A 12,350-nucleotide genomic window follows, 5' to 3' on the forward strand; every position below is an offset into this window, starting at 1 on the left:
CCAAAGCCGAGTATACCTGTCTCCTCGTCGCCCAGTAGCCGGCTTTATTGCTGAGAGCAGGCCCAGCCTGACGTCTCAATGCTCGATCTTCCCAGCCTGACGTCTCAGTGCTCGATCTTCCCAGCAAGTCAATGCTCGGTCTAGTTCTCCTGTTGAGTCTTCGTTTCTTGTCACAAGCACAACATATCTCTATAAACATGTATACAAACATATGTATACGAGGTAGACTCGGGTATGATTACGACTTCTGTAGTTGCCACAATCTGAGTCACCGGGGGAACCTTAATAAGTCCTGCCAGGAGAGACGAGAGGGCACTGCATGTGTGTAGAAGGGAAGGAAAGAGAATCCCGAGATGTTGATGTGATTCATTCAGCATCTTCTGAACAGATAGATTACTTGAAAAGAGCAGTCAAAAGAATCTCCTCTCATGGTGTTCTCATCAGAGAAAATGATATAGATGCATGCATGCATCTCCATATGACAAGACACTCAAAAAAAAAAACAAGTCCGCACAAAAGACGATACACAACAAAAGACGGTCGCACATGCTGTCTTACAATGTAGACACTACAGGTATAACTCCTGTCAGATTTTTCATACTCAAGCAGACTCTCACCGCGATCCCTCTGCCGGAGACTCAGACAGACCTAGAACATAGGCACCCATACAAGACGTAGCGATATGCAGAAAAGGACAGAAACAGAGAAGGCGCTATTTCTCCTGTATGCATATAGTCTGTCTTTCGTTTGTGAGACGCAACTCTACAGATCATGTCGAATCGCTCAGTCCTTAGGAAGCTGCTTTGACAGGATGAGGCGAAGGCGATTTATTAGTTGATGAGCCCTGGTTGGTAATCGGACGTCCCCCTCCTGCTCGTGCGGCAGCATTAGCTCCTGCTACCGCAGCGTGAAGCCCAGCTCGAGCTTCAAAGAACGCCGCAGTGAGCGCATGCAACTGGAAAAACACAAAACAGGCACGCTGTCTAGAGTTGTATATCTCAACACCTTGCGGTCAAACGCTAGAAGACAACTGTGTCTAGCATAGGTCAACAGCTAGGGAGACAGGCTGAGAGTTACGAGTTACGATGCGACTATACCAGTAGACAGACATCAGAGAAGGGGAACTTCTCTATTTGGTATACGCGTACACTCAGCTATACAGACACGTAGATATGCAAAGTGAATTCTCTACGAGTGGAGGAAGAGACGGAAAGAAACGGTAGGGGAGAGGAGACGAAGCGAGGCTGTCGAGATCGAGGAAAATCCCATATAACATATGATGCTCAATCAGGAAACGTAGGCTTGAAGAACTCCCTGCAAGTGTCACCTATTTACTACCAAAGACGTACAGGCAAAGAACCATCTGTCCTCTAGGCACACACACGAACGGGAGGCACCCAGAACACAGAGACGTCGTAAGTGTACGGCGGATGTATGCTCTAGGAAATCAAAAAAATAGGGGAGCCACCTAGATAGATAGATAGACAAAAAATGGATACGCAGACTAAAGAGAGACAGACAGATAGACAGACCACAGTCGCAGGGCTAGTGCAGTGTCTAAAATCGCTTTTGTCCAGGAATCCTTCACCGAGGCCACACAGGGCAAGGGTTTCTTGAAGAAGAGAATCTGGAAGCCTAGCAAGTCGGAGGTGCGGTGTGATACATATGTATCTAGAAGAGAGTCGAACGTCATTCATAGCCACTAGAGCTATAGAAGTTATGCGCCTTCATTCGTACCTGCACAAGTTCAGATGCTCCATACGCAAGCCGTTCCCTTGAGAAGGCACATGCATGCAAGCCCAGGCAAAAGAGGAGAAAAGATGCTCTACGGCACCCAGCAGAGGTAATGTGTTTCTTGAGTGGATAGATCGATGGATAAATTGAAAGTAGGTAGATGTAGAAAGATAGAAGATAGGTAAACACATCAAAGACAGCTGACCGATACATTAAGAGCATGTACGTGTTTAGCTACGGTTCAAGGAAATGCCGCTCTCGCCGTCCACAGCCGGCAACGCATGCTCGCTTTTGAAAGGCAAATATGTAAGTGTGATCAACAGAGACCGACACATTACTTTTTGACTTGGCACTCTAGACACATGATATCAAGCTACCGCACACATGCATTCCTTTCAAACACATGCATACACACATGAATAAATACACAGACGTATCTCCTGCGTACAGAGAGAGTATCAGCTTACAGTATGCGAAAGGTGCAGCAGTCAAGACTGTCTACTACTACTACTGCTGCTGTACTTTACAGTCTGAGCTGAGTGCACTCCCTCTCGCTCAGAAAAGGAAAAAGCATCTGTAGATAAGCCTCCTGAACTTCTATTCATTTTCATCTTGAATAATAAACGTGACTTTCCTCTACGGAGTCGGCTTGGAGCATTTGATCTTAGTCTTCTCACACCTTCGTCATCCTTGTCTTGTTCACTATTCATCAGGAGTCTCCTGCCGTTCTCTTCGCTCAGTCGCGCTGACGGGAAAGGAACTTACTCTATATCTGCCAGGCGAGTAATGAAAGTTATCACGACTGGCACAGGCCATTCAATCCTTATTACTCGCTCGTAAAACGCTGAAGGGAAAGAAACAAAAGAAATGATATCGAGAAAGGACTGCCTTCTTATGACACGTGCTTTCCTTCGTATGTACCTATAGATGAATATATAAATGTTGATATGCGCATACGCGTATATACGTATACACATGTATACGTCGTCTGTATGCTGTCGCGCAACAGAAGAGGCAGTCTTCCCGATATACAGGCTTAGCCGTCGGCTCTTCGTGGCTTTGGACCATCTCTCAGGCAAGAAGCGTGTCCTCTTTCACTGTGTTTACTCCTTTCTCTCTACAATCTGTCACTTTCCGCTACGAATAAGAGAAGTGCGGAAATGGTGAAAGGGACACTGTTTGAAAGAGAGGGATTTAAAGAAGCTTCACTAGATCACCCTTACAAGCCCATACATACAAGCGAGATTCCCCAGCTGTGTCTCACATATACACACACACAAGTGACTTCCTGTAAGGATTCTCTCTGCAATTGCATGTTTTTACATGTATCCGTTCTTATGTACTCGGATATACTATGGACATAAATATACATGTATCCCTAAAGAGAAGGAAGAAAAGCAACAGACCATTAGTGGCTTGCAATCCATCCACGAGCTGAGACTATGTATACATATATATATGCTCGGATAGATAGATGGATACCTTGGACCCAGTCTTTGATGGTATAGCCTCGTAGAGTAACAAGCTCATCGAACTCTGCAGAGAACAGTTAGGAAAGAAGGCCAGTGAAGTGCACGAGCATATGACTTACATAGAGCAAAAATTCACAGATAGTCTGAAGTCTGTGGGACACATTTCACATACGAGGGCTCCAAGTGGCAATGCATTACTACGACAAACCGCGTCACTCAATAGTTTCCATTAAACGCTCCTCAAAACCGACGCTCCCAACTGTACGTACACCGGTGCGTCTGGGCGAAGTCGAGGCAAAAAACGTGGTAGATTTTTTCATGGAGAAACGCAAATCATATTTCAACTGAGGAACAAAGAGGACATCCCGAGCCTTCGTAGACTCAAAGAGAGCGAGACTAGACAGATAGATAGATAGATTAAAGATAGATAGATTAAAGATAGATAGATAGATAGCACTGTCACATACTCGCATATACATTTGTGACGGAGGCTCCGTAGAGAGAGTGCGTCCTTGGTTAGCATGTCCTACCAACGCGCTAAAACGAAATAGAGACAGGAAATACTAAAGAGATGTGATTGAGAAGAGGAGTCATAACCCGCGATGTTTTGTCTTTACCTTTACAGCATGTGAAGAAATCGGCAACAAGAAGCCTCTCAAAGAGCTTTGTAACTTCTGAAGGGGGAGGGTATCCAAGAGTGCGATGTACCGAATCCGCTGTTAACTCCTCTCCTGGATTTGCTAGATGCGATACCTAATTCAAATGGTGAAAAACGCGCAGTTCTTCCAGAGATTCGCATGAGACTCTTGTATTGCTATACCGTCTATACAGTAGACCGTAGACAGAGAAAAGAGAAAATCGGAGAGTGTGTTTGCATGCACGCATGCATGCACGGATGTGTGTACGTACAGTTATGGTGGTGGCGTGTCCGATATATAAGAGTCAAGGACAGAGAGCCTAGATAGGAGGCGTTGGTATCTTTCGGTGTGTTCGAGAAAGACTTCTAGGTTAATGGTTTCCAGTCCTCACACAACTTCAGCCTTTTCGTATGACTTTCATGACGAAAGGCTTCATTCCCCTGCCGTATATACATCTTTCCCTCTATCCCCGCTGGACATACCAAGAATGAAGTTTCTTTTCTATAGAATAAAGCTGCTACTCCTCCTCCTACTCCTGCCTACATAGATAGACACTGACCTCGACAGACAGATGAAAGGAGAGAGTGACCTAGTGATGTCTTCCCTCGTGCTAACTTGTGTATGGCTCTCTGGCGCACTTCATCAATCACCAGTTGACAAATGAAGAAAAGCAAAGAAAAGGCAAGTGCTCTTTTTTAAAACTCTAGGACGACAGACACACGCGAAGAAAGACTGGAGAGGCACATGTAAGTACTAAGCGTTAACAGATCGGAGCGAGAGTGAAGTATGACAGGCTGAGGATAAGTGAGGAAGAAAGAAGGAAGTGACTGCAAAGCGTTCATCTGTCTGAAAGAAAACTCGAAAAACACCAATGGACTTTTCTCTTTTCCTGAAGATCGACAGAGAAAGATAAGAAGACGGGAAGGGAAGTATTAGTTATTGTAGCTTTGAACGAATGAAAGGAGCAGGTTGTCACTCGCCTCTGATTTTGGAAGAGAAAGATGCAAAGAACGGCAGAAAAGTGATTGTTTTTACCTGCATGCAATTGAGAAGTCTCCGCATATCTCCCTTGGCTGAAAAGAGAAAAGCGCAGCATCTTCGTACAAGAGGTTTGAAAAGCTCAAAGGTAAAACTTGCTCTACGAGGACGAAAGTGTACATACAGATCCTCAGAATTCATGCCCAACAGCTTACGTCATGATTCAAAAAACATGTATAGGCCAAGATGGATGGTAGAACGCATGAATGTTCGAGGCCACGATAGTAAAAGAACAGCTGCTCGTATGTATATATATAGGAAGGTGCCTAAAGGGACAGTAGAAAGGCCTGCTGGAGACATTCTTCATAATCTGTAGAAAGGCTTGGGCGTAGTTGGAAAAGACGCAGATAGTCAAGAACTGAAATAGATGAACTTTCATTCATATGCCCACTATGTGAATAGCTGTACATATGGATTCTCGACGAGTTCATCTACATACGCGTATGTGTATACAGATGTACAGATATATACATATAAATGAACTTTGGCAAACTCACCTATTCTAATGAGAGTCTCCATCCCGTCTGGACTAATAGTCATCCTGAGCCACATCAATGCACGCGCGAACTCTGCCAGGCATGGGGCATGCTATGAGACGGGTGGAAAGTCATGTGAAGAAGTTACAAAAAGAATGAAGATACATACAGTCAAACCTCGTCTTCTGTCTTTTCTCATCTACATATACAAGAGAAGCGCCGCGAGGTTCGGGAATAGGGAAAGTCAAGACTGCTTGTCACTCACTACAAGTAGATGGATAGATAGGTAGATATGCGTGATCGGCAATTAACGGACAAGGGAAAATGTTCATCATTCTCTGGTGAATCAACATCTTTCCCCAGCGAACTCTCTGGACAGCCTCATGGAAGGAGATCAAAACACATTCACAGATTCGGTCGTCTTCAGGAGAAAGAAAGAAACCTTTTCCGCTGTATCATCTAGACGCTCAAAGAGACAGGTAGAGACTTCCTTCTGTTCGCACGGCAGTAGTAAAGAGAAAACTTTTCATTTGTACATTCTTCAGATCATCCTCCTCTCATACCAGGTAAGAAACATCCAGCCTATACTCTCTTCTTCGTTGAAGACTTTACGTACACACTCAAGAGATAGTCCAAGAAAAGTTCCTTTTCCATGTGTATGAACGCCAAGTAATATGAAAGAAAATCCTTGATGTGAAAAAGCACATCCTCATCGTTTTCGACGGCACATATTCTTGTCTTTCGCCAAACAACTCTCTTATTCCCGATCAACTCAATCCTTGCTTACCCTTCGAGTTTAGCAATCTCTGCTGCCTTGCCACTCAGCTGAGAGAACAGAGAGACAAAGGAAAGAGATCGGCGAGGAGTAGACGATTGAGCTGGATTGAGAAGAACTCTCGGAAGACTTCGAGCAGGCAATACGCTTCGAGAAAAGGTAAGAAAAAGATAGCGAGACAATCTCTCACTGACCTTCTACCAGTCAACCTCTAACAAGAGAAGCGCCCAACGCTAGACCCTACTATAAGACGAGAAGAAAAATATGAAGCACGATGGTACCATTGACGAGAAACGTCATTTATAAGAATCGGAAGACGATATCTCCTAGGAGATCAGAGTTTGGAGGTGGTAACGAAGAGAGACCAAAATAGAAGAAGAAGAAGAACACCGGTACATTATCATTATCATAGTCAGAGGAATAATAAAGAACACCAAGGGTCGTAGGGTCACTTCCCTTGAACTCTCTCTACTCCCCAACGATGCATGTGCGCAGCTACAGGAAGTTTCATCCTCTTCTTTCAAAGGATGAATAGAACGGACTCCTCTGTGCGTACACACGTATAGATACTCAGGGACGAATCACGATGTCTCTGTTACAACATGTACTGCAGAAACCGAGCTATGGAGAACCGGAAGTCCATAGACCAGAGAGCTTGTTGGAGACGTCAGAAAAGAGACGACCTGTCAAGTCGAGATAAGTTTGAATGCACTGCTTACTGCTGTAGAAGCAAGTGGGGTAAAGCGAAAGCTGCATGCACGCACAAGTAAAAGGGCATCAGAAGACGAGATGAGGAACCCATTGAAAAAAACATCTATAAGAGACAGGCGAGAGGAAGTAAGAGTGCCCTTCTTTGAGAGTAGAGAAAACTCTCCAACTTCAAAGCCTACGTATAAGCGCCTAGTAGATAGATAGATAATGACATCCATAAAACTTTATGGACGCGGATAGATTCTCTTACCAGGGGAGAAGGGAGTTTGGCCCAGAATACTTAGAAGCCGCTTGCAACATGAGGCACAAGACTTGGAGACGACACAGCCCCCCCGTGCACGCATTGCAACACACTCATGATGAAGCCTCACAACAGGGCTGCTACGCCAGAAGGACCTCAAGCATGCATACCACATCTACTTCGCTCTTTTCTCTTTCTTCTAGTTGGAGAAGAGAGGGCTAGCTGACTATCTGGTATATCTGGCGATAGCTAATCTCGGATTTGGGTTTGAAGGCCCGAGACGAGGTTCAATCGTTTGAACGTGTGTATACATGTTTATACGTATATATGTTAATATATCAGTTCTCCTGGTCATGTTGAATTTCCTGAGCAGAGAAAAGAAGGCTTCCTTCGAGGCGTTACTTACCCTGTGCACCTGGACTGAATAGCAGGAGTGATTTTATTGATGTAATTGCAAATCAAGCAGAATCGTACATTCCGAGCATACGCTTCCATGACTGTGGACGAGAGGACATAGCACAATAAACGACATCGTACGGATAGACAAAACTAGCTAAAGATGAGCACCACTCTCAGAGTGCCGCTACGCTCTCCTAGGAGATGCCTCTGAAAGCATGAGAAGGCCACCCCGGGAAAACTCTCCTAATATTGATGGTGCTACTAGAATTTGTGAAGACGCGTGTAGGCATTTCACTCACCCTTTGACCTGTCCCTATTTCACGCCACTGTCTTCACCTACCACAACAGTTTACTGTGTATAAACATATCTCAGGGCGCTTCTTGTGCAGATATGTATTGAATACAGGGAGTGAGGCGGCTCCTAGAATGCAGATAAAGAAAGACAGTTACGACAATTAAGAAAAGGGGCAACTCTGGAGTTACGTAGACTGCCTCTCACACGTGTCCCCCATCTGTTCTGTTACTCTTGGATGATGTCTTGCACTTGAATTAGGGTGCCTCACGAGGACGCAGGACGGCAAAGCCCCACATACAGTCGTCATCGTCAATGGGCTTGCTTGTACACACAGACGTACACGTTGTCTCTCCTTCGTAGCCTCTGTTGAAGTATCCGGATGCACAAAGCTGTTAGCAAGCCCAATGAAACCTTCTACTGCAACTTCAGTCAAACGAAAAACAAGTGGACGCATATGCATGGTGTCTAGGTATATATCTACAGTGCACCTTCGCGTGATTGGCTATGCGCATAAGCAAGTGAAGTGCTTCCTTGTGAAAAGCCCTGCAAACACACTGCGTACTTCTTCTGAGAGCATTTTGAGCCGCTGTGGTCATCTGGTCCGCCTCGTCCAGTACAATTAGCTTGACACTTGAGAGAGGATTGGGAACCCTGTTTTCTTCGCTTCCTGCTGGTGAAGAAAGTTTCGCAGGCTTATCATCTCCCGGAGCCACAGCAGAGGCCGCGTCAGAGGAAGTAGACTGAGAGGCTTGTGGAGAAGTTTTAGCCCCGAAGTTCAGTCTGTTACCGCTGTACAGACAGGAACAGACCAGAGCGACGATCTGATACTGTCGCTTATCTGGTGTATGTACATGAACAGCGTTCACAGTAGACACATTCCCTCTGCTGCCGCTTGATTGTCCATACACACCTCTAACAGGTGTCATAACCAATGGATCATAGGCTTATCCAGGACTCGTGCATGTGCTGCTACGTTCACACTTTTGTGTATCCTTGATTAAAACAGATTTGCGGAAATCAGAACCTTACAATGATACGTTAAGCGGTTACTCGTATGTGTGTTAGGGAAGAAAGAAAGCGTCTTGAGACGTATATGTGCATCGGCAGGTGCACATGTCCTCTGACACCCATACAGCGACCCCAAGTCTAGAGACGGGGAAACTCAAGAACGTAGGTGGATGGACCGTCGCGAGATTTCTTTCCTCGTTCTTACCGGAATGCCGCTGAAGTGGTTTCAGCGAAAGTTTTGATTTGCTCTCGAACAGTGTTGATACCACGGTCATCTGACGCATTCAGCTGCAGGACAAAACATAAGGATTGACCCCGCCGCAACACGACCTTTACACAAGCAGCGGACTCGCAGGAAAGAGGAGACAGTGAGAAAAAGGCGAAAGAGGTGGTACCTCTCCTTCAAAGATGAGTGAAAGGATATCTCCTTGTTGTTCTTTCTTCACGATGATGCACTTTCGACGAAGGTTTTTCACATTCAAACGAAGCAGATGGATGGAAGAAAATGTATCGAAATGCTGCCGCTGGATATACACCTCACAATCTAAAGAAGAAGCCCATATGAACCTCCCCCTGAGTCGACCCTAAGACTAAGCTCATGAAAGCTCTGTCATTTTTTCTCAACAGGGTATCAAGAAACGGATATCTCAATGGACCTCGTCTAACTCCTGCTCTTATCGTACATCGGTCAGATACGTCGCGAACAAAGCAGTCTGAATACCGAGGAAGAAGAAGGATACAAAGGACACAAAGTTTACCTCTAGGACATGTGTCCTGACCGCACTTCCGTAGAACTCCTTCGCAACGGCGAGAATAGTCGAGGTCTTTCCAGTCCCTTTGCAAAACAATCAGTGAGAGTAACAAATCACACAATTGTCCAAATTATGTATCTAGAAAATCTGAGAGGATCCGATGAAACATCGGGATATCTGACTAAGTACATAGAGACAGTATATATAGACAGAGAGTCTACACACAGACGTATAGCGAAAGAGATACCCGACACTTTCGTAAGCATGCGAATGTTCGATATGCAGTGCTGAGGATGCATGATCACTACAGGGCTGCAGATTGACACATCATCCTACGTAAAAGCATATCTCCCGCCCTAGACTGCACTCTACAGAGAGACGTCTCATCTGAAGAGACCGACCAACGGCCGATCTACACGGTGCCGGCCGTGTCCGTGTATTTGCGTTGGAAGCAACAGAGGTGAAGTGTAAGGGAAGCTCGAGGAACACTGATTGCTGGTGTGTTCTTTCCGATACCTCGGTTTCTCAGCTCTGGACCCTTCGATACATGCGGTTTCTCTAAGCAACCTATCTTCTTCACTTCACACAGATAGCGAGCAACTCTCCGGCACAACTCTTGCAAGGGGCAGATAAGATGAAGAGACGACGATCTCAGGTAGGCTTGCAGGGCTGGTTTCCTTCTTACGCCTAGAGAGGTGAACAATGAGAAACGGATCTATTTTCATTTCTCTCTTTTTTTACTTCAACCATCGTGCCAATACAATCGGTCCTTCGAGTTCTGCACCACGTGCAGAGAAGTGCACTGAGTCGTGACTTTGTCTCATACTTTGTGGAAGTCTTGTAGACAACTCGGAAAAGAACGACGTACTCTAGGTCACAAGGAAAATGAGGCGCATGACAAGGAGAAAGAGGAACGCGAACAAAAGCTGAGAAAACGTTCGTTCTTGCTTACCTGGTGGGCCATGAAAAAGCAAGTGAGGGAGCTGACCACGGTCAACGTAACGCCGAACTGAACGCAACACGTGCACCAGCTGGAGATGATGCTCTTCTACCTGGGAGAACACGATAGCAGCACTTCGGCTACTGAACCTACTGAAGAAGAGCTGTCGAAAAAGATACGTGTAGGTCATGCGCACTGAGTTAGCAAGACACCGGATGGCACAGTGGAAAGAACCAAGTGTCGGGAGAGACACGCCTCCAAGACGTCGAGCACGGGGGTAGGCATAAGGGAGTACGACAAGACAGGTAGCTCGCCTCATGCCTGCCGATTCATGAGGGGCGGAAGTTACAGTGTATATACTCATACGCCCCAGCAGAGTAACAATTGGGTACTGCCCAGTGCAATCATCACACAGAGGTCTACAGGCGGATAACTCTACGGCAACGACGTGGTGAGCAGGTGACGGGACGGGCGATAAGAATGATCCCGCGTGGCCGGCAAGAAATCGAGACACCTTGTTCCCAACTTGATATGATGCTCTTACTTGTCTTTATAATGTCCTCATGGGCCAAGACATCGCGTAGCCTCTCAGGCCGATATTTCTCCACCTGGGGGAATGTGGCAGAAAGGAGAGAAGAGTATGAAGAGAACACCGAGAAACGTAGTGATCAATCATGAGTCGGGATCAAGAGAGGGGCAACACACGCATTCGTGTGAATATCTATCTCGTCGGAGTTTGTCTTTCTTACCCACGGAAGCGGACGCCCATCAGCTGATTCCACTGCCGTGTTCCTCGGACCCCGGGATATCTCATTCTCTGTTTGGGGCGGGGCCCGAGGCGGTTGGTTCTCGTCTGTCATTGTTGGCGACAAGGTGAAAAACAATCGGGAAGTACAGCACGAAGCTCAGGAGGGGATAGAGATGGAAAGCCCCTTTGTCCACTCGAAGCAAGAGTCAAGGAACAGGCGGGCAGGGAAGATTTCACTTAGGAACGTCGAACAGATCAAGAGGGAAGGGAAGTGGAAAGCTAGTGACCAGAAGTCAGTGCGAGAGAGATAGGGAGGCTGCAGCGGGGAGCCCCCTGTAGGAAAAGCAGTTCGATCAAAGGAATACTGTCTCGTTGGTTACACATAGTAAACGCTTGTACCTCCAAGGTGAAGGTACACTAGGAGCGCACAGGCTCACTTGAGGAGCAGGAACCAGCCCACTTCAAGCTTTACGAGTAACGAGATGCTGTTCAGCCGGTGAGGTTGCCTAGGCACTGAGATGCACACGAACACTCGAACAGCCTTTAACAACCAAGAAACTGTCCGAAATTCACATGCAGAAGTGTTTGCTGGGGATGCTGGCGGGAGAATCGTCCACCCCGGCTGGGGAGAAACGATGGGTTCGATGCCAGCCAGTTTCCGCGCTTTGCATGGGGGGAATGAACCAAGGGGGGGTGAGACAACTTGAAGACACTCTTGATTCTCTGGGTACACTAGCAATTGAATTCAGTCAAAGACATGTGGAAAGGGATGGCTGTTCACAAACATGTCTTTACCGATCTCCTTTGACCCACTTGGGCTTCTTTCAGGCTGAAGAGAAGCTCGCCTGCCCCGCCGTCGAGGGCACACGCTTGCGCCCCGCAGCACACGTTGTTTTGACTGGACTGAACTCACAAGTGCGATACTCGAAAACCTGCAGTCCAATCAGACTGACACACCTTCTCATAATCTCCCCTCAGCCGAGTACTGGCAACATGAAAGTCGGGACAACGTTTCATCTTGACAAACGACCAGTATTCACAGGTTGATGACCCGCAGCATTCCTGAGCCCGGTGCTTCGACAACAGCTGTCATTTCCCTCTTTTTTCAGTGGTTCACTGCAGA

General features: G+C 46.4%; 1 protein-coding gene across 1 annotated transcript; it reads right to left on the reverse strand.

Moving 5' to 3' along the window:
* Positions 1 to 405: 405 nt before the first annotated feature.
* CSUI_002392 (activator 1 36) lies at positions 406 to 12,003 on the reverse strand. The gene is made up of 16 exons (XM_068062594.1): positions 11,229 to 12,003; positions 11,024 to 11,087; positions 10,492 to 10,548; positions 9,546 to 9,622; positions 8,993 to 9,075; positions 8,342 to 8,568; positions 7,492 to 7,582; positions 6,853 to 6,883; positions 6,146 to 6,183; positions 5,380 to 5,423; positions 4,880 to 4,917; positions 3,824 to 3,959; positions 3,217 to 3,270; positions 2,500 to 2,578; positions 1,738 to 1,774; positions 406 to 955 (listed from the first exon to the last, which is right to left on the reverse strand). The coding sequence occupies exons 1-16, from the start codon at positions 11,337 to 11,339 to the stop codon at positions 791 to 793; spliced, it is 1,332 nt and encodes a 443-aa protein (XP_067925434.1). The 5' UTR covers positions 11,340 to 12,003; the 3' UTR covers positions 406 to 790.
* Positions 12,004 to 12,350: the final 347 nt, after the last annotated feature.

The sequence above is a fragment of the Cystoisospora suis genome (assembly GCF_002600585.1).
Source record: "Cystoisospora suis strain Wien I chromosome Unknown contig_1016, whole genome shotgun sequence".
NCBI classification, from domain to species: domain Eukaryota; phylum Apicomplexa; class Conoidasida; order Eucoccidiorida; family Sarcocystidae; genus Cystoisospora; species Cystoisospora suis.